This window comes from Lepidochelys kempii, chromosome 4 (assembly GCF_965140285.1).
Source record: "Lepidochelys kempii isolate rLepKem1 chromosome 4, rLepKem1.hap1, whole genome shotgun sequence".
In the NCBI taxonomy this organism is placed as follows: Eukaryota; Metazoa; Chordata; order Testudines; family Cheloniidae; genus Lepidochelys; species Lepidochelys kempii.
Window position 1 is genome coordinate 68,682,692 of NC_136383.1, and position 27,402 is coordinate 68,710,093.

Below are 27,402 nucleotides of genomic sequence, written 5' to 3' on the forward strand. Positions count from 1 at the left end.
TCTCCTCTAAGTGCTTCAAAATGGATTCCTTGAGGACTTGCTCCATGATTTTTCCATGGACTGAGGTGAGGCTGACGGGCCTGTAGTTCCCCGGATCCTCCTCCTTCCCTTTTTTAAAGATGAGCACTACATTAGCCTTTTTCCAGTCATCCGGGACCTCCCGCAATAGCCATGAGTTTTCAAAGGTAATGGCCAATGGTTCTGCAAACACATCCGCCAACTCATTTAGCACCCTCGGCTGCAGCGCATCCAGCCCCATGGACTTGTGCTCATCCAGCTTTTCTAAATAGTCCTGAACCACTTCTTTCTCCACAGAGGGCTGGTCACCTCCTCCCCATACTGTGCTGCCAAGTGCAGTAGTCTGGAAGCTGACCTTGTTCGTGAAGACAGAGGCAAAAAAAGCATTGAGTACATTAGCTTTTTCTACATCCTCTGTCACTAGGTTGCCTCCCCCATTCAGCAAGGGGCTCACACTTTCCATGACCACCTTCTCGTTGCTAACGTACCTGAAGAAACCCTTCTTGTTACTCTTAACATCTCTTGCTCGCTGCAACTCTAAGTGTGATTTGGCCTTCCTGATTTCACTCCTCATGCCTGAGCAATATTTTTATACTCCTCCCTCGTCATTTGTCCAAGCTTCCACTTCTTGTAAGCTTCTTTTTTGTGTTTAAGATGAGCAAGGATTTCACTATTAAGCAAAGCTGGTCACCTGCCATATTTACTATTCTTTCTACACATCAGGATGGTTTTTTCCTGCGCCATCAATAAGGATTCTTTAATACACAGCCAGCTCTCCTGAACTCCTTTCCCCCTCATGTTATTCTCTGAGGGGATCCTGCCCATCAGTTCCCTGAGGACGTCAAAGTCTGCTTTATTATTTATTTAACAGTGCAATTAAAACTGTGATTAAATTTTTTGAGTTAATCAAGTGAGTTAACTGTCATTAATTGACAGCCCTAATAAATATAGATACTGAGTCACAAATAACTCCAGTTGCTTCCTATGGGTCTGATCATCAGCTGACCATCCACATTGGGAGTCACATGTGCTCAGCACCACTCAGTCCCAAAGTGAGTATAAATGCCACATCTATTTGATATCAATAAAACACTGGCTCTCATTTGGCATGTTCAAGCACACATGGTGGTGCCATCATACCCTCCACTGGCAATCTACAGCGGTATATTAAGTCTCTCAAAAAATAATATTCCATTGGTATCAAAGGTTTCATATTCTTATTGGCTAACCTATGCATTGCTAATTAAACCTTTAAAATCCTAGAAAAGTGTTAGAATAAAAGCAGTCAAGAGAAGGTAATTTATTTGACCTGATCTGATGTATACACACAAACGATAAAATAGAGTGGGCAGAATCAAATTACTGCAGTCCGGGTAGCTCCTTTCATGGAACGAGGGGAGATGGTGTTAGAGGACCTCAGAGTCTTAACCGCTATACTGCTATTAAAGCTAAAAGCAAATGCACTCAATACTTCCATGCTTCAATAGAGTTGTGAGCTCTTATACAAGCATTGAGCATAGCGCTCAGCCCCTGCATATTAAAAGGTATCTTCCCTCCTGCCTCACACCTTTTCACATACTTTTTTGTTTAGCTCATTTCATCGTGATTTTGTATCTAGTATTAAGTATTTGTGTTTGGCTTTCAGAAGGTCAGCTGTGATTAATTTCCCTTAACTGAATTGCATTCTGCACTTAAAAAATAAAAATAAAAAAAAAGAGTAAACCCAGTGCTAAGTAAGTAACAGGTAAAACACAATCATCTCAACTTCATGGAACAGATCTCATCCTGTGTTAAGGGAACAAGTGAGGAGAATAGGTACTCACCATAGTCTGTAATTTAGAAAATATACAAAGATAGAACAAAAGCAATTTTAGTTTGAGTTATACAAACACTGTTAACAATGGCAATAATAATGCCATGGAGATGAGCTTGAAGGCTGGGAGTTTCAAGAACCTATGGGACTTAGGTATTGAATTCCCATTGAATTTGAATGAGAACTGCTTGTCTAGCTTCCTTCAACCACTTTCAAAATCCCAGCATAAATCCCAAGAGAACACAGTCTACATGGAGTTGAGAATACTGGTGACAACATTATAGGTATCAACCTTATAATCAAAGCAGTCATCTCTACCTTCCTGGAATTATACAGATGTTTTAATCTGAATCATTCAATTTCCCATATGATTATACCTTTGGTTATACTGCCCTCAAGCGGCAAAAAAAAAAATCCCTTCACTGAATATAATTTATTGCATTGTATAATTTATCTATCAGCTGCCTAACACCTTTCCTGCATATTTTTCCCCCAGTGGGGAAGCAAGCCTGTCCACTGCTCTCCTGCTGCAGTTCCTGGCAGAAGAGTACACGCTAGTCTGAAAAGTACAGTGCATGAGTCCCACTTGAAGATCTTGTTGATAGAATATGAATTACACTATGCTTCCAAAAGCTACTAAAAGTCCAGAGCACTGCAGCTACCTGTTTTTATAAGTCAGGTAAGAGTAAAGACTGGATAAATTCTGACTACAGGAATCACAGTGAACTTGTAGTTAAGAAAAAAGGGATCTATACAACATAGCCTGTCTCACCGAGTCTCATGTTGAGCCCACACCCCAAAGAGCCAACTATGGGTAACATACGGCTCCAGTGACAACCCTATCCTATCAAAGAACCAGAGAGTATAAATAGCACACTAGGCCCTCTGTCACTGGAGGACATGCAGTAAGGAATCAAACTTTGAGGACTGAGACATGCAAGAGAGTGTTAATTTGGAAAATGAAGGGGAAATTAAGAACTGACTGGAATAGGCAATAAACCATTATTAGTCACATTGCCTAAAACGACGTATAATGGCATTCTGACATATGTAAGAGCACCACTGTATCCACCAACAGGAAAAATGTAACATGAAACTTTGTTCACAAAAGTAACACAAAACACCACTATTGCTAATAAACCAACCAATTGGAAAAAGGTCCCATACTTTGCTGAAACAATGATAATAATTAGGGCAGTAGGGCTCACTCAAAACAAGTTATTTTTAGTCACTGGAAGAAAATGGGAGTTAGGCCAACAGTCACCACATGTCACGTAACCCAATTTTCTTGCAAGATAGAAAGGACAAGGTATAAATAGCAGCCAGTTTACTGACTCTTCTGCCAGACTGGTAAAAAGGCAGCTATGGACCAACATCCTTTGGCTTCATATTTTGGAAATATTTGGTTTTTAAATATCAAACTATTTTTTTCAGTCACTGAGAGGACACGATACCATTTACATACATAGGATTTCAGACAGAAAAGTGGCTTGTAAATCATAGAATATTAGGGTTGGAAGAGACCTCAGGAGGTCATCTAGTCCAATCCTCTGCTCAAAGCGGGACCAACACCAACTAAATCATCCCAGCCAAGGCTTTGTCAAGCTGGGCCTTGAAAACCTCTAAGGATGGAGATTCCACTACCTCCCTAGGTAACACATTCCAGTGCTTCACCACCCTCCTAGTGAAATAGTGTTTCCTAATATCCAACCTAGACCTCCCCCACTGCAACTCGAGACCATTGCTCCTTGTTCTGTCATCTGCCACCACAGAGAACAGCCAAGCTCCATCCTCTTTGGAACCCCCTTTAAGGTAACTGAAGGCTGCTATCAAATCCCCCCTCACTCTTCTCTTCTGCAGACTAAATAACCCCAGTTCCCTCAGCCTCCTTATCATTTCCGTTGCCCTCCGCTGGACTCTCTCCAATTTGTTCACATCCCTTCTGAAGTGGGGGGACCAAAACTGGATGCAATAGTCCAGGTGCAGCCTCACCAGTTCCGAATAGAGGGGAATAATCACTTCCCTTGATCTGCTGGCAATGCTCCTACTAATACAGCCCAATATGCCATTGGACTTCTTGGCAACAAGGGCACACTGCTGACTCATATCCAGCTTAGATTCATAGAAACAAAGGTCAGAAGGGACCATTATGATCATCTAGTCTGACCTCCTGGACAACGCAGGCCACAGAATCCCACCCACTCCTGCGAAAAACCTCTCACCTATGTCTGAGCTATTGAAGTCCTCAAATCATTGTTTAAAGACTTCAAGGAGCAGAGAATCCTCCTTCTTGTCCACTGTAATCTCCAGGTCCTTTTCTGCAGAACTGCTGCTTAGCCAGTCAGTCCCCAGCCTGTAGCAGTGCATGGGATTCTTTCTTCCTAAGTGCAGAACTCTGCACTTGTCCTTGTTGAACCTCATCAAATGTCTTTTGGCCCAATCCTCCAATTTGTCTAGGTCACTCTGGGCCCTATCCCTACCCTCCATCGTATCTACCTTTCCCCACAGTTTACTGTCATCTGCAAACTTGCTGAGCATGCAATTAATCCCATCATCCAGATCATTAAACATGTTGAACAAAACCGGCCCCAGGACCGACCCCTGGGGCACTTCGCTGCACACCGGCTGCCAACTAGACATCGAACTGTTGATCACTACCTGTTGAGTCTGATGATCTAGCCAGCTTTCTATCCACCTTATAGTCCATTCTTCCAATACATACCTTTTGAAACTTGCTGGCACGAATACTGTGGGAGACCATATCAAAAACTTTGCTGAAGTCAAGATATATCACATCCACCACTTTCCCCATATCCACAGAGCCAGTTATCTCATCATAGAAGGCAATCAGGTTGGTCAGGCATGACTTGCCCTTAGTGAATCCATGTTGACTGTTCCTGATCACCTTCCTCTCCTCCAAGTACTTCAAAATGGATTCCTTGAGGACCTGGTCCATGATTTTGCTGGGAACTGAAGTGAGGCTAACCTGTCTGTACCTCCCCGGGTTCTCTTTTTTCCCTTTTTAAATATGGGCACTATATTTGCCTTTTTCCAATCATCCAGGACCTCCTCTGATCACCAAGAATTTTCAAAGATAATGGCCCATGGCTCTGCAATCACATCAGCCAACTCCATAAGCACCCTTGGATGCATTATATTTGGACCCATGGACTTGTGCATGTCCAGCTTTTCTAAACAGTTCTTAACCTGTTCTTTCACCACTGAGGGCTGCTCATCTGCTCCCCATGCTGTGTTGCGCAGTGCAGCAGTCTGGGAGCAGCCCTTCTCTGTGAAGACCGAGGCAAAAAAAAGCACTGAGTATTTCAGCTTTTCCACATCATCTGTCACTATGCTGCCTCCCCCATTCAGTAAAGGTCCCACACTTTCCCTGACCTCCTTCTTGTTACTAACATAACTGTAGAAACCCTTCTTGTTACCCTTCACATCCCTTACTAGCTGCAAGTCCAATTGTGCCTTGGCCTTCCTGACTACACCCCTGCATGCTCTAGCAGTATTTTTATATACCTTCCTAGTCATCTGTCCAAATTTCCACTTCTTTTAAGCTTCCTTTTTGAGTTTAAGCCCACCAAAGATTTCCCTGTTAAGCCAAGCTGGTCACCTGCCATATTTACTATTCTTTCCGCACCTTGGGAAGGTTTGTTCCTACGCCGTCCATATGGATTTCTTTAAAATACAGCCAGCTTTCCTGGACTCCTTGCCCCCTCATATTAGCCTCCCCGGGGATCCTGCCCATCATTTCCCTAAGGGAGTCTAAGGGCATGGCTACACTTGCAGATGTAGAGCGCTTTGAGTTAAATCAGCCTTCGTAGAGCACAGTAGGGAAAGCACGGCAGTCTGTCCATACGGACAGCTTCAACCGCACTGGCGTGGCCGCATTTGTGGCACTTGCAGCAGCATTGGGAGCTGGCAGCTATCCCAGCATGCAAGTGGCTGCAACGTGCTTTTCAAATGGGGTGGAGGGGTGGAGTGTGACAGGGAATGTGTTGTGTGTATGTGGGGGGCAGAGAGAGAGAGAGAGAGAGACTGGGTTGGGGGGGGCTGAAAGCGTCAGCATGCTGTCTTGTCAGTTCAGACAGCAGCAGACCCCCCTCGCCCCTCTCTCTCTCTCTCACACAGCATTCCACACTAATGGTTGCTTTGTCTTGGAGCAGATAAGCAGCTGGCTGTCAGAAACTGAGCTTTCAAAGGGCATTTCCGCATTCCTACAGCCGATTCCAAACAATGACAAGAGTGGCCACTTGACTTAAGGGGATTATGGGACATTTCTGGAAGCTGATCAGAGCGCAGTAAGGCAACACCTTGTCCACACTGGCGCTGCAGCGCTCCAGCGAGGGTGCAGCAAACGTTTTTCCACTCGCCAAGGTGGAGTACCAGCAGCGCTGTAACCGCAGAGTCAGAGCGCTCTACGTGCCTTGACAGTGTGGACGGGTAGCAAGCTAGTGCACCCAGGGCTCCTTTATTGCGCTGTAACTCACAAGTGTAGCCAAGCCCTAAGTCTGCTTTTCTGAAGTCCAGGGTCTGTATTTTGCTACTCTTCTTTCTTTCTTTCGTCAGGATCCTGAGCTCAACCATCTTATGGTCACTGCTGCCTAGGTTGCCACCCACTTCTACTTCTCCTACCAATCTTCCCTGTTTGTAAGCAGCAGGTCAAGAGGAGCACGGCCCCTAGTTGGTTCCTCCAGCACTTGCACCAGGAAGTTATCCCCAACACTCTTCAAAAACTTCCTGGATTTTCTGTGCACTGCTGTATTGCTCTCTCAGCACATGTCAGGGTGACTGAAGTCCCCCATTAGAACCAGGGCCTGTGATCTGGAGACTTCAGTTAGTTGTCCGAAGAAAGCCTCGTCTACCTCATCCTTCTGATCTGGTGATCTATAGCACACGCCCACCACATCACCCTTGTTGCTCTCGCCTCAAAAGACTCTCAACAGGCTTTTCTCCAGTTTCAAATTGGAGCTCTGAGCAATCATACCACTCTTAGATACAATGCAACTCCTCCACCTTTCTTCCCGTACCCGTCCTTCCTGAACAGTTTATACCCATCCATGACAGCGCTCCAGTCATATAAACTGCCCCACCAAGTTTCTGTTATTCCAATTCCATAGTTTCTTGATTGTGCCAGGACTTCCAATTCTTCCTGCTTGTTTCCCATGTTTCTTGCATTCATGCACATGCACATAAGAAAACTAGCAGATTGCCCTACTTTCTCAATATGAATCAGGAGGCTTCCCGTCCTATACCCTCCTCCTTACGTTTCCTCCTGGTATCCCACTCACCTCCAGGTTTAGGTCACCATGGTCAAATGAAGTCCCTGTGGAAAATGTGGAAAGGATGACGGCTATACTGCTAATTTCAGTTCAGATTTAAAATACTGGCATAGAAACATTGTACTGAAGTGGCATCTGACACTCCAGTGACCAAGCAATGACCTCAACACGCACTCACAACTGCTACCCATTTCAATGGGAGTTGAACCCATATTTGAGAACAGGATTCAGAAACCTATGTTCTACACAAGATTAATGCTTTTCACTGCACTCTATTTCAATCCCCTGAAGGCAGTTCAGTTATGCTAGAGAGCTATGAAACTTCCAGCTCCATTGCCTTAGCTACAGACAAGAAATAAAAGAAACCATTTACATGTATTAGATAGCACTACAGAAATGGATTGATTAGGAAATATTTGGTAGGAGAATAAAAGCAAAAAGGTGAGGACCTTCCTCCTACAGAGGTGTTTACCATTTTGTTACACATGATGCCATTTCTTCTGAAAAGAAACATTTGAAATATTTGGTCAACTAAGCAACCACAACCACTGACCAGTGAACAGGCTTAGAAATATTATAAGTCTTGTTGTGCTATAGGACCCTTCAGAGTGATGCTCCCATTCTATCCCAAAACATAAAATGTGAATGGCATTTCAGAAAAAACTTATTTAATTTTAATGTGTGATTCAGTATCATTACCATTTCCCCACCTCTTCAGAGAAGTTATGAAAAAAAGTTCTATGATGCATCCACCATGCATTTCCTCATTTGGCATCCTATATGCAGGCTTTAGTTAACTGACCAATGTACATATTACATTACAACCTTACGTTCTAGAGTTTACTATTTAACTTATACATTATTATTTTACTGTTTTGATTAAAAAGTGTTCACTCATGAAAGCATCATCTTGATTACACACCTCAGAATCTTCATCAGCCAAGTTTATTTTTTCCTCCATTCAAGTCATTTTATAAGTACTGTTGTAGCATTTAAATTAGAAGCTGCAAGCCTCCATCTACAACTAGAATATGCCCTGTAATATAGGGAGACTCCAGAAGAAAGACAACAGCTTGTGCAACTTCATCAGGCTCTCCAAATCTTCCAAGAGGAATAGTTTTCTTCAACTGATCTTCCTTCAAATGTGCAGTCATCTCTGTGTGAACAAAGCCTAAGAGAGAAAAAATGTTTGTGACATAAAATGTAAGCAGAATTTGATGAGAGTAGCTGTAGAAGTCTGTAAGAAATCCTGGTATGATATAGTGGCTCTATAAGATCCTTGAGTCCTATCCTTATCCAATGTAAAGTAAGTTAATGAAAAAACATAGCATAGTTATTTCACTGAGAGTCAATCCAATCTCAGTGCAAATACATTTTGTGTGCACACGCACACACACACTCTCTATTACTCCTGAGGGCATTCTGCACCAAAAAATAAAAAATTCTGCACACAATATTTTAAAGTTTTGCAAGTTTTATTTGTCAATAAATAAATGCAGAGGCTCCAGCATGGCTGTGGGGAGCACATGCCACTGGCTGCATGAAGGTGACAGATCACCCCACAGCCCTCCCATCACCACCCACCCTTGGGACACGGACTCTGCGGTGAGGCCGCACCCGACTCTAACACAAGGCCTGGACCTGCCCCAGAAAATCCCTGGAGCTCTGCCCCTTTGCATCAGGTGCACCAAATGTGGGGCAGGCAGCCTCAACCAGGCAGGACCCAAGTGCGAATGGGCTCAGTGTGGGGGGATCCAGGTGTGGGGTGAGAGGGTTCTGTGTGGGACAATCTCAGTGGGGGAATCTAGATGTTGGGGGATCTGGATTCACAGAGGCTCCTTGGGGGGCTTCCAGGAGAAGGCGGTTGGGTCACAGCGGAGGGGTCTGGGTGCAGCTAGTTGGGGTTCAGTGGCATCAAGGTCTGGATGTGGGGACTCAGGTTGGTGCAGGGAGGTGAGGCACATCAGTGTGGGGGTTTGAGTACAGGCAGCTCGGGGGGGGGAGGGAGGAAGCGTGGTCTGGATGTAGGAGTGAGGGTCCAGAGGCAAGGGGTCTGGGTGCAGGGGGTTGAGGTTCATTGCAGTGGAGTTCAGATATGGAGGGCTAGGGAGGTTCTAGGTGTACGGAGTAAAGCTTGGCGGGGGTGTCTGGATATGGGAGATCTGAATGCACAGGGGTTGGGTGGATGGGGGAGCAGCTCCCCATTCAGTGACCCCTCCCGCATCAGCGGAGGAGCTATGGGGGCAGGAAGCAGAGGAGGTTTCTGGGGGTAGGTCTGACACAGCCCCTGCCACTCCTTGCAGGGGAATAAGTCCCGTCCTCTCCTGCCTCCAGCCAAGATGGACTAGCAGCTAATTCCAGCCCCACCGTGATTTACCTCTCTGCTGGCTGCTCCGATGTACCTGCACTGCTAGGGAGTGATGAGTGACTGCTCTTGCAGCTTCCCTATGCTTCCCTGTCAGAAAGTCATTTTTCTGTGGGGAAGCAAAGAAATTTGCAGGGGCATGAATTCTGCACCTCCACCACAGAGCAGATGTTGCAGGCAAATTGCTGGAAAAAGCGTATGAAAAAGAAATTGAGCAGTGTGCATAAGGTCTAGAGGGTGAAATTGTTAACCTGAGTTTTGATGGGTGGAGCAATGTCCACAATAATCCTCTTGTATGTGCTTATGTGACAACAGAAGAAGGGACTGTCTTCCTTACAGAAACAATTGATACATCAGGAAATGCACACACAGCAGAATACTTACAAGTAGCAGCAGTAAAAGCTATAACAAACTGTGGGAAAAAAATTCAAAATATCTAGTATGCAGCTTATTCACAGACAATGCCGCAAATGTATCCAAGATGAGAAGAAATTATTTAGAAGAGAGTCTCAAGCTAACATACGATTGCAGTGCTCATTTGATGCATCTCCTAGCCAAAAACTTCAGTGTTCCAGAAATAAAGGCTAACGTTGTTGAAATTCCAAAACACTTCCGTAACAACCACTTTGCAGCAGCTGCTCTGAAAGAAGTGGGAGGAACCAAGCTAACTCTCCCACAAGACATGCGATGGAACTCAGTAGTGGACTGTTTTGAGCACTATATCAAGAACTGGCCTAACCTGATGACAGTTTGTGAACAAAATCGTGAAAAAATAGATCGTATTGTCACAGACAGAGTTCTCAACGTTGGGCTTAAGAGAAATGTTGAACACATGCTGAGTACCCTGAAGCCTATTTCTATAGCCTTGAACAAAATGCAGGGAAATAGCTGTTTTACTGCTGACGCTATTGAAATTTGGAAGGAACTGAGGGACATCTTAAAAAGACAAATTTGCAATGACAGAATTAAACTACAAGCATTAAAAAAAACAAATGGGACAAACACCATCTCCAGCTCATTTTCTTGCAAATATTCTCAATACTCGGTACCAGAGTCAAATCTTAACTGCTGAGGAAGAGGAGTTGGCTATGACATGGACATCCAGCAATCATCCCTCCATAATGCCAACTATAATAAACTTCAGAGCTAAGGGTAAACGATTCAAGAAATATATGTTTGCTGATGATGTTTTAAAGAAAGTCACACCAGTGAACTGGTGGAAATCACTTAAACACTTGGATTCAGAGACAGCTGAAATGATAATCTCTCATTTCAAAGCAGTAGCTTCTTCTGCCGGTGTAGAAAGAATATTTTCTTCCTTTGGACTAATTCATTCCAAATAGAGAAACCATTTGGGACCTGAAAAAGCAGGAAAGATTGTTTTTCTTTTCCAGATTATGAACGGGAAAATGAAAGTCAAAATAATTAAGTAGGCTGCAGAAGCCAAAATTTTAAGTTTCTCATGTTGACCTGGCTGACATCGTTGATTTATTTATTTATTTTTAAATATTTCATTTAACTACTTTAGTTAAAAACTATTTTAACAACAACAAACCCGATTTTAAAAAACTTGAATGTTTAACTAAATTCAAAAATTCATGCTTGTTTTATTAAAATATTATATGTTTGCTGTTGAAGAAAAAAATCCAGAATACACAAAGTTGTTGTTTTAGTTAAATAAAAAATTTAAATGTCTGTCTGGTGATGTTCTCCTCTTAATACAGCATGGCAAGAAAATTCTTCAAATATTAATGATTAACCTGTTGAATTGGAGATCGTTCACCTCCCAATGACTTCATAAATTGCTGCTTCAATTACCTTTGGTTAATGAAATAACCAAACAATCATCATTTTCTGATATAGCTGTAAAACTAACCTGAAAAGTTTTCAAAATAAATCACTTTAAAAATGTATAGTGTGAAAATGAAACCTACATCTCTCTCGGAGTTGTGAAGAATATGTATTAAGGTTATAACAAAAAAATGCACTTTTATGTAGAAATCCATGATTAAATCGAGTCTTCCTGACTAGTAATTTAAATCATGATTTAAATCAAATCCACCTTGACAGGAATGTTTGGGCTTTTTGAAAACCACTTCATTTCCCGTCAAACTAATAAAATTGGAAATTTCAGAAAATGAACCGACTAAAAAGAAAAAAAATGTTAATTTTAACTTTTAAATTTATCTGAGGCTTTTGCCATTCAAGAACAACAAAGGTTTCAGAGTGGTAGCCGTGTTAGTCTGTATCAGCAAAAAAAGAATGACTTGTGACACCTTAGAGACAAACGAATTTATTTGAGCATAAGCTTTCGTGGGCTAAAACCCATTTCATCGGATGCATGCAGTGGAAAATACAGTAGGAAGATACACACACACACTGAAAAAATGGGTGTTGCCATACCCACTATAACGAGAATGATCAGTTAAGGTGAGATATTATCAGCAGGAGGAAAAAAAACCTTTTGTAGTGATAATCAGGATGGCCCATTTCCAACAGTTGACAAGAAGGTGTGAGTAACAGTGAAGGGGGTGTGTGTGGGAAAATAAGCATGGGGAAATAGTTTTACTTTGTGTAATGACCCATCCACTCCCAGTCTCTATTCAAGCCTAATTTAATGGTGTCCAGTTTGCAAATTAATTCCAATTCACCGTTTCTCGTTGGAGTCTGTTTTTGAAGTTTTTTGTTGTAGTATTGCCACTTTTAGGTTTGTAATTGAGTGACCAGGGAGATTGAAGTGTTCTCCGACTGGTTTTTGAATGTTACAATTCTTGACGCCTGATTTGTGTCCATATATTCTTTTACATAGAGACTGTCCGGTTTGGCCAATGTACATGGCAGAGGGGCATTGCTGGCACACGATGGCATATATCACATTGGTAGATGTGCAGGTGAACAAGCCTCTGATAATGTGGCTGATGTGAAGAACAAAGGCACTTAGAGAAATGTTGCATATTCATTAAGCAGACTGCATATTCAGGAGATAAAAGGTGTCACCTAATCTAACCCTGCAAGCAAGGTGCCAATGAAAGAGAGACAGCAACAAACTTTGAATCTAAACATGTCTGAAAGAGGCTTACTGTCCTATAATTTCATGAAAACAGGAAAAGTATAAAAAAAACCAACCCTCTGAAATGAGAACCCCTCACACACATCCTCTCTAGCCTGCTTAAAAACAGCAAGCACTACACAATTCACCCAGTCCACATCTACAAGCAAGGTGCCACAGCAATGATAAAACACAGAAGACTCAAAAAGAAACCAACCTAAGAAAACCTCCTCAAGATTTTAACAATGGTGAGATAAACTAAGACACTGCTAAAGGATTAGATTTAAAACTAATTATTTTATTGGAATAGTGAAATGCAATAACTTAAAATATTAATAGTTTCTCTTGTTATTCACCAAAAGGTTAAACTGTATATTCTTGGAGAAGAAATGGGGCTTGTCATAAATGTAAAGGGAAGGGTAAACCCCTTTAAAATCCCTCCTGGCCAGAGGAAAAATCCTCTCACCTGTAAAGGGTTAAGAAGCTAAAGGTAACCTCGCTGGCACCTGACCAAAATGACCAATGAGGAGACAAGATACTTTCAATAGCTGGGAGGAGGGAGAGAAACAAAGGGTCTGTGTCTGTTGGTATGCTGCTTTGCCGGGGATAGACCAGGAATGGAGTCTTAGAACTTTTAGTAAGTAATCTAGCTAGGTATGCGTTAGATTATGATTTCTTTAAATGGCTGAGAAAAGAATTGTGCTGAATAGAATGACTATTTCTGTCTGTGTGTCTTTTTTGTAACTTAAGGTTTTGCCTAGAGGGATTCTCTGTGTTTTGAATCTAATTACCCTGTAAGGTACCTATCATCCTGATTTTACAGGGGCAATTCCTTTACTTCTATTTCTATTAAAAGTCTTCTTGTAAGAAAACTGAATGCTTTTTCATTGTTCTCAGATCCAAGGGTTTGGGTCTGTGGTCACCTATGCAAATTGGTGAGGATTTTTACCCAACCTTTCCCAGGAAGTGGGGTGCAAGGGTTGGGAGGATTTTGGGGGGAAAGACGTGTCCAAACTACGTTTCCCAGTAAACCCAGTTAGAGTTTGGTGGTGGCAGTGGTTATTCCAAGGACAAAAGATAAAATTAATTTGTACCTTGGAGAAGTTTTAACCTAAGCTGGTAAAAGTAAGCTTAGGAGGTTTTCATGCAGGTCCCCACATCTGTACCCTAGAGTTCAGAGTGGGGGAGGAAACTTGACAGGGCTAAACATCAGTAAATACAGAAACAGTGGAATTTAATTGGATATAAGATTCTTAACTGGCCAGTCTCAAGACAGCCCCTTAAATGGCTTCTTCTAAGTAAGTGATTTAAATATTTTCTTGGATTTCATGGAATTTAGTAAAAATTGCTTACTCTGCCCAATTATAGCATGTTGTGGTTATCAATGATATATACCAAACAGGATCTACCTGTTTTTGAAATTATTTTGCAAAGAATACAAACATTCTTTGTTCTCTAAGGATAGACTAAGTCTGGTTTCATACTAATTCTGGGAAATATGGCCTTCGTTTCAATTTACAAAGAGAAAAAAGTGCCACACCAAAGGCAAGTCCACTCTCAGAGACGTAATCTCTGCTAAAAGCTCTCCAGAGAGAGGCATGCTTCTATTACAGTCTGTTCTATAACAGGTTTATTAGTTGGGTTCTGTCACTTGTCTTGCTTTGTTTAAGGTTTTCTATTCCTTTCTTTAACAAAATAGCCATGGTCTATAACTTGATTATTTTGCTTGATCTCAGTTATGGTGTACCCAAAGGTATGTAAAGAATCCCATCTTGGAATTGGCAATAAGAGAAACAATTAGTAAGAATTGGCTTACTATTTCTAGTTTCTCTAAACATTTTTAGTAATTTATAATAATACAATTACTTGGCATCCAACAATTTAAAATTACCCCTTTCTGCCCCATATAACTATATGTCCCTTTAAGAAATTGAAAGATCAGTCCCATTAGGAAATAGTACAATATACCCTCTCTTATCCATTTTCTTTTGTGTACTAAGAGTCTGAAACATTAAAGACAATGCAGATATAGAAAGGAATCTCCTACAAAAGAGAAATTCCTCCTCACGCAGCATTTCTTAAATTTCCTTTTCCACACTGGGTTAGTTCACAGAAGTAAAGGATAAGCAAACAAAATTAAAATAGATACTCCAGAAGGAGCACACATTTATTCCCTTAAGCACATTCATATGTAAAAATGGGCTGAGTAAGAAAATAGACAAAAAATTTTGTCTAAAAAAAAATTTTAAATAAAAGATTACCATTCTGATTGGAAACTAGCCTAAAACCTGCTACTTAGCAGTGTTTTTCTATCAGAGTATTTTTATAGATAGTTTCTTACTTTCAGAGTACAATAAGCAAATAGTAAGCGCTTCTTTGTTCCAACCTTGCTGATCTATAACTGAAGTAATCACAAAAAATGTACAGAGATTTAGTATCTTAATCATGAACTAACCTGGAGCAACCATGTTGACTCGAATTTTCTTTCTTGCTACTTCTTTAGCAAGAGAGCGTGAAAATCCAACTAACCCTGCTTTGCTGGCACTGTACACACTCTGACCAGAATTGCCCTTGAGTCCAACAATACTTCCTAAAACAAACAAAAGAGCAAACTGAGGCCAAATGACAGGCTAAATTTAATCTTTTACAATAGCAATGTTATGGCTTTACTGAAGTCAGAACTTTTAATCACCATCCTTTTAAATAACAGCAATTTTATTAGAGCTTGATACGCATGTAGAGTCTCCATTTGCAAGTTAGGCATGTATTCAAGGGAAAATTTGAGTTCTAACTATTGGACAGACAGTTAAGATTACAAATAAAGTAATGAAAATAAGATTGCTTCCTGCATATTAACTTATCACTGACAGCAAACCTCTCAGCTATCTATGTACAGTTCGTACAAATATGCAAGAGAAAATTATAGTAAGTGTGTGGCAAAGCTCCCTGAATAATACCCTCCTAGAGAGAAAAAAAAGCCATGCCTTATTGTTAATTAAAATCAAAATAGAGAAACACTTGCAATAATTGGCAGAAGTTACAGGAAGATTATAAAAGCATGATGAAATGCAGACTAAAGGTTTTTAGAAGGACTTTATTTACCACTGACATGAGCTGCGCTTACATTCAGAGGTTGCTGAAAAAGTTTAAAAAGGAACAATGTGTTCACAAAAGAAAGGCTAAGAAAATAGTGACTCAGTGAGTTTAATGAGAAAACACACGTGCATAAAGTTACTTGAATGTGTAAGGGTCTGCAGAACTAGGAATAAAAAAAAAAAAAAAAACCACTAACCACACACACAAAATTCATCGTAAATGAAAAAACATAATACTCCTTCAGCCTTTCATACTGTGTGTTACTTCTGGATTGCTTTAAAGGGGCACTGTAAATCTGTAATCTTGTCTTTTTTTAAAATTAAAACTAACATTAAATATCACACTTGACTTTGAATCCTCTTCCCAGTTGTTATGGTTATAAAAAAAAAAAAAACGGAACAACTCACCACATTTTCCTAATTCTTTAACATATTACTGTCTTTCACAAACAGAGAAATCTATCAGACTCTCCAGAGGAAACAACCAAACTAACTTTACACCAAACGCTATGAATAGTGACAGGTAAATATACTGGGGAAAATAGAGGGGGGAAATATCTTATTTTTCAGTTGTAGGAATCTTTGGTTTTCATCTTGCAGTTAGCTTCAAATGGGCACAGAGGTCTATTCATTTGAAGCTCATTCCAGGCTTGGAGCATAACAATAATAGGCAGAATATATTCAAAATGAAATGTGGAGAATTTTTTTATTATTTGATTATGTCCCTCTACAAGTAACTGGACCCAATGGTAAAATATTAATTCCAGGATATTATGTATTTCCTACAATTGTTTCAGTTTTGGATTCTTACTATATGTTTTTAGAGGTAAACCTTTTAACATGAAATTTCTAAGACTGTGTCTAAGAAAGTCATTTAAATACAATTAACCACCTTCAACTTGCCTAAGGTGGAGACTCACCTATGTTAACAATAGCACCTCCTTGCTGTTGAAGCATACGCCTTACAGCAGCTTTGCATGTCAACATTGTCCCCAGAAGGTTAGTGTTAATTTGGGATACCATATCTTCAGATGTGGTTCTCAGCAACAAGCCATCCCTGTCAAAAAAGCCCAAAAAAACAAAAACCCTGAAAAACTGGTTTAAGTCATCCCTGGTCAAATTTCATTGCCCAGAATAAAGTTCCACCAGGGAAGAATTTGACCCTACATGCACTAGCGCTGTTCTTGATAACACTGAAAAATTATGCACAGTAATAAGACATAAGGCCCGCATCAGCCATTTTGCTGATAGTATATTACAAGCGGCCAAATGTATTCACTCAGACGACTGTCAAACACTAATTTCTAATGGATGACAGTGTTTGACAGTCCTCTGAGCGAATACATTTGACCGCTTGTAATATATTTATATATATTTGTACTGGAGTTTATATCTGTGAGTACAACAGAAAGACAAGGAGAGTGAAGTAATATCTTTTATTGGACTAACTCCTGTTGAAGAGAAAGACAAGCTTTCGAACTTACACAGAGCTATTCTTCAGGTCTGGAAAATGGACTTGAAGGGTATGTCCTCACTGCAATTAGACACCCACAGCTGGCCCATGTCAGCTGACTCAGGCTCGCAAGGCCATAAAATCGTGGTATAGCTGGAGCCCAAGCGCTGGGACCCTATGGAGGGTCCTAAAGCTCAGGCTCCAGACCAAGCCCTAATGTGTATTTAAAACAAAACAAAAAAACAAACAAACCCACAGGACACCTGCAGGTATTTAATTGCAGTGTAGACATATCCTTAGTGTCACAGCCAAAACACAAGGTGGAACATATTAACTACTTATGCTAAACACCACATTTTTCAAGGGACTATTCAAGGAGAAATAGCCCCTAAGCACCTCCAAGTGGTGCACGTAAAATCCATGTCTTACCAGTACGGGGGGGCACCATCTAAGGGGGGCACATGACCACCCCATGCGACCCTCCGTGTGACTCCTCACTGCCCCACCCCCAGCCCAGGGCACCCACGCTCTCCCCGTCCCCTCCCTACATCCATCCCATATTACCTGGGGCAGGAGGGGGGAAAGGTGTGCTCTGTACTCCTCCTGCTGTGCCAGAGACAGGGCTGGGGGCGCCGGTGGTACAGCGGCCAGGGAGCTGCCAGAGTTCTGCTCCGTTCCCCGCTGCCCCTCCCAGCAGGGGCAGCAGTGGAGAAAACAGCAGAACTCCCAGCACCCGAGCTGCATCTCCATCCTTCCTTGTACTACAGCAGCAGCCCTGCCACAGACAGGGCTGGGTGGGCGAGCCTAGGAGCGGTACAGCCACTGGAGGAACTGCCAGCATTCTGCTCCTTTCCCCACTGCCCCTCCCAGCGGGGATATGAGCAGAACCCCCAGCCCTCTCCTCTGGCAAGGCTGCTGCGGTGTCTTTCCGGTACGCCATACCGGCTATAAATGGCTTGCTGGTACAGCATACCGGCCTACTTGCACTGCTGGTACCTCTCAAGTCATGCGGGGGAGGGAAGGGTTACAGATTCTTGTAATAAGCCATAGATCCAGTGTCTTTATTCAGTCTATGTTTTTTGGTGTCTAGCAAAGTTATGAATTTATGCTCCCAGGCTCATCTTTTGAAAGTGTTGTGCAGGTTTCCTTGGAGAATGAGAACTGAGTGGTCATACCTAGAGTAATCGTCTGGTGAAAATTTTTCACCCAGAGGTGATAAGGCATTTTTGTCGTTTCATTTTTCTGTGACATCTGCAAATACCATTTTTTCATTTAAGAGCATAGTGATTGTCTTATTTCACACTCACAGTTGTTACTGGGATATTTAGTGCATGTACAAGACCCATGGATCTTGAAAAATGTGTTGCGGAGGATGTTGATCATCATAGCAGTAATTATGTCTACAAGTTTTGCATCTGTTGTTCTGGCTACAACAACACTGACCACAATACACAGTCTTCAGATACATTTCAATTAATTTTTAGAGCCATTACTGATGTGTTTAATTTTGCAGTTACTCTCTTAGGGTACATCTACACTACACGCTGGATTGGTGGGTAGTGATCGATCAATCCCCAATCGCTCTGCCGTTGACTCCTGTGCTCCACCATGGCGAGAGACGGAAGCGGAGTCGATGGGGGAGCGGCGGCAGTCAACCCTGTGCCGTGAGCACGCGTGGCAAGTCGACCTAAGATATGTCGACTTCAGTGACGCTATTCTCGTAGCTGAAGTTGCATATCTTCGGTCAACCCCCGCCCCCCCCCAGTGTAGACAGGCGTTAGTATATTTAGTACCTTTCAACAAGAATGCATGGCCTACTCTTACTTACAACATAAAACTAACCTGTTGACTCCAGCAGCATTAACCAAGTAATTAACATGACCTAAATTCTTCTCCACCTCCTCAAATGTATTTTGGACATCTTGTTCCATGGCTACATCACAGCTAAGTGCCATATGACCTGCTGTATTGAAATGAAGTTGCATTAGGCTAACAGTAAATATAAACAGCAAAATAATAGTAAAAACAGATGTTGAACTAGTTCTAATTTAAGAAATCTGCTCCACCTCAAAGGAGAGTTAAATGAGGACAAGTTTCAGGAAGTCTGCTGATTAGTTACGACACTTCCTTGGGTTTTGTATTTTTTGGCCCTTTTCAAGTTTCGAATCAATGTGGTCTAGAGCAGTTTGAGGTCTCGGTTGGCTGGAAGCCAAGAACTGCCAAGTTTTAATGCCATTTCTGTCACCAACTCACATGACCGTGGACAACTGCCTTAATCTCAGGTTACCCCATCTGTAAAAGGGTGTCTGTAACAATTACTTACTTACCTTCCTGGTAGGAGTGTTATGAAGATTATATATTCGGGGAAAAAAGTAAAGTGCTGTATGAACTGCTCTTAAATGCAGAATATTATAGTTATAAAATATTATAACTGTAAAATTCCAGAAGAATGGATGGTTCTTAAATGCTGTTTGGCACTTCCACACTTTTCCTATCTGCAAATACCATTTTTTCAGTTACCACAAACCCTGCCAGTGTCAGGCCCGAGATTTCATGGCTTAAATTTCAAAACAGCAGTGCACACAACTATACTCAAAAATAGTTTAAATGCACTTTATAATTAATACACAAAATTCACTGGACATTCATTTTGAAACTACACAAATTTAAAAACAAAATAGACCATCTTGCTCCCAGTGAAGTTAATGAGAACTTTTCTATTGACAATCATGAGAACTGGCCCAGGCCATTATTCACACTATGTCAGATAGTAAATCCTCCATCTGCTTTGCTATATTTGGCTTAATTCTCAAATAGATGCTCTGCCTTTTACTTTCACCTGCATTTGGGAAAATGCTCAGTTTAGATATATTACTGTATTACTCTTACCAGTTACTTAAACAGTGGACAGTCATGAATAAACAGTAACAAAGCAATATACATACCCCCAAGGTGATTCACAGTAGTTTGAGCTACTTCCAGATTTCTAGCAATAACAGCCAAGTGGTATCCTTTCCATGCCAGCAGTTGTGCAACAGCTTTTCCAATTCCTCGGGATCCTCCAAAAATGGCACAAACTTTGGGCATCTCCAAAGAATAATTCACAAACAGCAAATAAGTCTACAATCAACAGTGATTGGCACCAAATATTTTAGGACCTGATCCTCTATGGTGCCAATTATCTTTCATTCCCACTGAAGTCAATGAGAATACAGCACTCTGTTGTATCAGGTTGTTTCAGTCTTACTGTATTCATAGTTTATTGTTTATATTTAAAGTTTAACAAAAACAGCTGAACTAAACATTATTAGCTATGTGTTAAGGTGGAATATCTTCAGGTGAGAAACAAGTGTACTAAAATTTTTGAATTACAGATAATCTTCAATTTTGCAGTCAGATAATCACTAACCACAATTTAACTATTATTTTAAGAGCGTCACAAAGTTTCCAAGTAACATAATTGTAAAGATCATTATATACCTGCTCAAGTCAATACTTATAAAATTCAGTCTTTTCAAAGCCAACTCAAGAACGAAATGTGATTATTGTATTAGCACTTCTGATATTAAAGCCACTCAGTCTTTTGACCATGGCTACAAAACTCATCCCAAGTATCTCTATGAACCATAACATACACTATTTTTATTAGTAACACATACTGTGTTTACATTGCCACTAACCAAACAGTATTTTGTTCATTGCTTCTGCTTTTAAATAATAAAAAGCTTGTTTAATGAGTTGAAATGATGCTTGAGCAGGTATGTACCTAACTTCAGGCCAAAACCTTGCACCTTAGTAAACACAGAATAAAGGCTGTAGAATTTGTCACTTTGCCATTATAATGTTGCTTCCTGTGGGAGAGGTGGGGGTAGAAAAGAGGCCTCGTTTCTTTTCTGCTGGTTATGGAAAGAATGCCAAAAGGTATCTTTTCAGTTAACTGCCATGTTATGTCAGGGGAAATTATGAACATAGGTTTTTAACATGAAAATATTCTGGAACTACACAGACTCCTTTTAGCAGTTTTATACAATCTGTTGGGAGATTTCTAAATATCTGATAATGCCCTTTAAGAAAAATAAAAGTGAGAATAAATCATCGGTCCACAAAGGACCATCACAACTGGCAGTTTCAACAGAGTGTAGCCCAGAAGTGAATCAATAAGATTTTATAGGGTCATTCCCCCTTATTGAATCGCTGCACTGTGTCTTTTACCACAAGGACAAGGTCAGCATTCTCACCTTTGAGACACTTCAGAACCCTCATCTTTCCAGACATTTGTTTTATACCACAGTACCTTTTATCAAAGGATTTCAAAATGCTTTACCAACTCTGGCTATTATGGAACTACTCACATGAAAAAGGCCTGATGGACTGGGTCCTAGGGAGAAAAATCTATCCCTGTATTGGTACTGAGTCTAGTGAAGGGGCGGGGTCTTGCACCTTTTCTACCACTGGGGCTGCTGGGGCCATTTTGGCTTCTGGTCAAAGTTTGAACAGCTCTAATATCTGCTCAGACAGGGACGCTAGATGCAGCAGCTGCTATACACCATTTCACTCCCAGGACACAACAAAGTCCCAACCGCGCCTTTTCTCCTTCCAGGGATGTTTCCACACCACTGTTCTCCCACGCCCACGCGGTGTGACTTGCTCTTCTGAGTTTCACACCTCTGGGAATGAACTGGACTGTTAACTCTTCCTGCAAGGGGGCCCCCAGGCTTGCAGGCCTCCATGCGCAGAGCCGCCCTGCAGGGGCGGCGTGGGGAGAGCACGGCGGGGGCCCGGCCCGGAACGGCGAACACCCAGAGGAGCTCGCACAGCTCCCAGGAGCCGCTTTCAGCCTCGGCTCCAGGAAACTAGCGCAGCCTCCCGCCACCCACGGGAGCTTCACGCGAGCGGCGCGGACCCACCCAGCAGAGAGCGGCCGATCTGGCAGGCAGCGCCCCCGGGCGTTCACCCACCCAGCCCCTCCGTGCGGGGCCGAGCCCCCGCTCCCGCTGTCCCCCAGCTCCAGCTCTGCCTGCGCCTGCCGCCAGCCTCCCCTAGGGGGAGCAGCAGCAGTTGGCGATCCCGCCTGGAGTAGCGGCAACCGGCGCCCTGGGGCGGAGCAAGCAGCGTTGGAGCCTCGCGCTCCCCCAGTTCCGAGGCAGGCGCCCTCGGCCTCGCGCTATTTCAGGCGCTTGTCACAGTGGCGCAGCGGCATTCGGGATTCAGCAGTAGCCGGTTACCATGGAGACCACGCCGAGCTCTGTGGCACCCGTCTGCGTTCCTCCCCCTACCTCGCTCGCGCTGTTACTTGGAAAAACGCGCGCGCACCCCTTCCTTCCTTATGGTCCACGGGTGGGCACTGGAACGCCTCTCCTGCTAGAGACTACTACTCCCGGCATGCAAGGCGGCCGGACTGCTCGGGCCGCAGATAGAGCGCCTGTAGCTGCCGGTATTATTAGGGAGCAGTGCATGTTGGGACTTGTAGTAAGGGGTGCCCAGGTGAAGCTCCGGCTGCTGCTGCGCGGGGCTCACAGAATCCTTGGGTGGGACTAGGAATAATCGTCCATCAATTAACCACCCCCCAAAGGTTTCGACGTAGATGCTGCCTCACCTCAGCCGCTCTTCCCCACCAGACAACATGCCCCTTGCCCCAGCCACTGCCCCCGCTGCCATCCCACAATCCAGGCTTGGTCAGTTTTATCAGGTGGCGATAAAGCCCCGGTTCCTGGAGTCACAGCAGGTGGTTCTAGGGGGTTACACCTTGAATACGAGTCAATACTGTGATGCAGCTGTGAAAACAGCAGTTATTCTGGGCTCTCAATGGCCCCTCAAGCCCTACATTTCTACGATTATTGCGTGAGACTCTCTCTCATTTTAAACAAAAAGTAGTAATGCTAACCTCAAGCAATGTATCAGTCAGGCCCCTCAAAGGCATGAGTGATTTTTAAAAACAATTTTTGTTACTACTACATTTTAGGTGATTTTTATTTGTCTTCTGGTTACTGAGCCTTTTGGGTGCACTCATGTCATGTTCTCAGGCTTTTCTCTACAACTGTGAGGACCAGAAATTCATTTTTAAACAAAAGCTGAGTTTCTCCCCTAGTCCATTGCTTCCAGGAGCCAAGCCTCTAAGAAAAAACACCACATATCATGAAATGGTGAAATCACAACAGTTACCAACATTGAGTAAATTCTAGTCTTCACAGTTGCTAAAAACACACACGCAATAAATGAATCAATTTTTTAAAATTAATAATTTTTGAATGCTTTCCTTTGACAATGCTACAGGCACACCTTCCTGTCACCCCTGCATGCCCTGTCCCCAGACATGCAGCTATTACTTAGGTGCCATGCAGCATATACCTTTCTCTCATCCTCCACAACCAGACAATCTTGCTTTCTATCTTAGTTCATAGGTTTTAGGACTTTGAACTGAAATCTCAGTTTTACACATTGAAGCAGTAATTTACAATGAACCTATCAACTATTTTAACACTGCACTTTTTAACCTAACCCTGCTCCTGTCCCGAAGAATCTGTTGTCAGAAATGATTTGGAGTGTAAGTATACTGAGAACTTATCTTACATCACATCACCTTTACATTGAAAATGGCTGCACTCTATTTTCTTTTTAGCATACCCCTATTGTATACCTAAGAATCTTTTTTTGCCCTTTTCTCCTTTTTCTTCTTCATAGTATATTTCCCCTTTCTCCATGGATCTATCAGCTTGTGTCTACACTTACACTGTAACTATGCTGGCGTAATTAAAATGGTATTCTGTCCACCTCAGTGTACACAAGGATAAGGTATTTATACCAGTATAGCTGCATCTAGATGAGGGCTTTTACTAGCATAATTATATATATTAAAAAAAAACACACACCCCATATACTTCTGACATGTTATGCCAATAAGTGTAGAAGACCAGCCCTTTATCATACATGATATAATACTGAGTGGGACAACACAGCTCATCAGCCATTCAGTAGTCAGTTGGAGGATCTTTTGAGTGATTCCAGGTCTCCTTTCCTCTACAGAGAGAATGTCTACACTGCAGCTGCTACACAGGCACAGCTATGGTGCTGCAGCTGTGCCACTGTAGTACAGACGATTCCTGCATCAACAGAAGAGATCTCCGCCCGCAACCCCAATCAACGTAGTTAATCCTCTCCAAGAGGTGATAGATCAACAGAAGAATTCTTCCGGCAGCCTAGCCACATATACACCGAGGGTTAGGTCAACCTAACTATGATGTGTGCAGATGTGGTCTCCCCATCTCAAAAAAGAGATACTGGAATTGGAAAAGGTTCAGAAAAGGGAACCAAAAATGATTAGGGGTAAGGAATGGCTTCCATATGAGGAGAGATTAATAAGACTGGAAAAGAGCTTGGAAAAGAGATGGCTAAGAGGAGATATGATTGAGGTCTATAAAATCATGACTGGTGTAGAGAAAGTAGATAAGGAAGTGTATTATGAGAAGTAGTAAACAAGAACTAGGGGTCACCAAAAGAAATTAATAGGCTGCAGGTTTAAAACAAAAGGAAGCATTTCTTCACACAATGTGGAGTCAACCTGGGAACTCCTTGCCAGAGGATGTTGTGAAGGCCAAGACCATAACAGGGTTTAAAAAAGACTAGATAAATTCATGGAGGATAGGTCCATCATTGACTATTAGCCAAGATGGGTAGACATGGTGTACCTAGCCTCTGTTTGCCAGAAGCTGGGAATGAGCAACAGGGATGGATCGCTTGATGATTACCTGTTCTGTTCATTCCGTCTGGGGCACCTGGCACTAGCCCTTGTCAGAAGCCAGGATACTGGGCTAGATGGACCTTTGGTCTGACCCAGTAGGGTTATTCTTATGTTCTTATGATGCTCAGGGCATGAAATTTTTCACAGCCCTGAGTGACATAGCTAGGTCAAGCTAATTTATAAGTGTAGACCAGACCTGATTAATTTGGCAGTGATACATTGAAATTTGTGTACATAATAGACAAGGAATTAAACCAGAGTCTCCCCTATGATGGGGGAGAATGCAAGTGTGCCTGGATTTGATGGTTTTGTGACTATGTTACCATTGTAAGACTTTATTTGTTTAGCTCTACTTCAGGGGTGGGCAAACTACAGCCCAAGGGCCACATCCAGACATTCAGATGTTTTAATCTGGCCCTCGAGCTCCTGCCAGGGAGTGGGGCTGGGGCTTGCCCTGCTCCGGCACTCCAGCTGGGGGCTTGTCCCACTCCACATGTGCTGTGGCTCCGTGCGGCTCCCGGAAGCAGCAGCAGCATGTCCTTCCCTCCAGCTCCTACGCATAGGGTCAGCTATCAGGCTCCACAGCTCCCATTGGCCAGGAACCATGGCCAACAGGAGCTGCAGAGGCAGCGCCTGTGGACAAGGCAGCATGCTGAGTCACCTGGCTACACCTCCACAGAGGAGCTGGAGGGGGGACATGCCGCTGCTTCCGGGAGCTGCTTGAGGTAAGCGCCACCTGGAGCCTGCACTCCTGACCCCCTCCCACACCCCAACCCCCTGCCCTGATCCCCCTCCCAACCCCTTGATCCCAGCCCAGAGCACCCTCCTGCACTCCCAACCCCTCATCCCCAGCCCCACCCCAGAGCCTGTACCCCCAGCCAGAGTCCTCACACCCCCTCTGCACCCCTGCCCCAGACCAGAGTCCCCTCCTGCACCCTGAACTCCTAATTTCTGGCCCCACCCCAGAGTCCCCAACCCCCAATTTAATGAGCATTCATGGCCCGCCATACAATTTCCATACCCAGATGTGGCCCTCAAGCCAAAAAGTTTGCCCACCTTTGCTCTACTACATAGTTTTGTTTTCTTTTATGTTTTAGTCTCAAATTAAGGTTGCCAATTTTAGTTGGATTTTTCCTGGAGCTTCCATTGCATGAGAATCTTTAATTAAAGATTAATCTTTAATTCCTGGAGACTCCAAGACAATCTTGGAGGTTTGGCAACCCTATCCGAAATGTGGCTTAATTTAAAGTTTAGAGATTAGTATCAGTTTATGTGCAGGACACTTTTCATAATTGTTTGGGCTAATAAAAATTATTCAGAAGAGTTATCAGCTCAGGGGAAATGTGCTATGTGAGGTTCTGACCTTCTGCTGTAAATCTCAGTAATCAGGATTTCAGACGGTTTCTCAGAGCTCCAGGATTAGAGTTGAGAGTGAAGTTATCAATTTTAACATAAATAATTTTCAATGGGCCAATCTTTATATATGATAGGGAAAGATGTATTTGGGGTTCCAGACACACCATTAACCAGCTATAACTTATAACTAGAGAGTTGACATTTGGTCTCAAAATAGTCTTTAGCACAGACTCTCTTTTGTATTACAGAAGTGAGAGTTCACAAAGGGGAAAATGTGGACATTTTGTTCAGGTTAAATAGACAGCAGCAAAATGGCACTGGGGGTCGGGAGTGGGGGGAAGAGAATCAATCAATCATTCTCCAATGAAAAGGGATATAGCTAATTAGCTAAAGCTGGTGGACCAAAGACACAATAATTCCAGGTTCCATGACATGATATGGGTAGAGCAACAGACCAGAATTCATGTGACATAATAAACTAGGGCTTAATAATAGTCTGATGCTCCCTCATCAAGAAAGGCAGCATAACATAATGCTTTAAGAAAGTAATAAAAAGTTGGTCTTCCCTGTACACATTGGAACTCTGACACAAAAGTAGGAAATTCTCTGCATTTTTTAAACATTTTAAACTGCATCATGTAGTGAACAAAGTGACAATGCAAAACATTCTTTCCCATGGTTCAGACAAGATTGTGTTCAGCTCTTGTCTAGTAAATGCTTATTTAAAACTTAGATGTGTAATCAGAGATCACTTATTAGCCACAGAACCACCAGATGTTTGCAAAAGTTATGTTAACCTTTCTCTCAATGATTTATTTTTACATGTTTTAAGCACATGGCCAAAAGCATACACAAGCAATGAATCTGAGTGAGTTTACCCCTAGTTATTTCCTAATTTTGTAAAGGATGAGCTGACTGTGTTGAAGTGAAGAATCAGTTTAATATTTGATACAACTTCTCCCTGTGGGACTGTGTCCTACTCTGACTGATATATGAACTCGATCTAATAGATCTTTTCCATCCCTAATGGATAAAACTGTAGCAACTATTACAACATTGGCTGTTTCTATGTCTGGTTTACTAGGACTGCAGAATTACGAGCAAATTAATCACATATGGTTCTCTATATAATGGTGTATAGACACATTTGGGACTTGTTGACAATTTACAAGATAAAAGTAAAATTATCTAATTGTCTCTACTCAAACCTACTGCATACAGGCACTC

General features: G+C 42.4%; 1 protein-coding gene across 13 annotated transcripts in view; it reads right to left on the reverse strand.

The window, feature by feature from the left end:
- Positions 1-22,441, reverse strand: part of CBR4 (carbonyl reductase 4) — a 103,949-nt gene extending 81,508 nt beyond the window's left edge. For 6 of the 13 annotated variants that reach the window (XR_012158617.1, XR_012158616.2, XR_012158615.2 and 3 more), the window contains exons 1-6: positions 22,307-22,429; positions 20,027-20,168; positions 18,924-19,044; positions 16,549-16,685; positions 14,989-15,123; positions 8,042-8,290 (exon numbers count right to left, since the gene is read on the reverse strand). Coding sequence is in view for 7 of the 13 variants with exons in the window: in XM_073341575.1 (XP_073197676.1) it covers positions 8,112-8,290; positions 14,989-15,123; positions 16,549-16,685; positions 18,924-19,044; positions 20,027-20,168; positions 22,307-22,309 (717 nt within the window). In the remaining 6 variants the exon portion in view is untranslated. The other 7 variants (XM_073341577.1, XM_073341582.1, XM_073341575.1 and 4 more) reach the window with 7 other exon arrangements.
- Between the last annotated feature and the right edge of the window lie 4,961 nt (positions 22,442-27,402).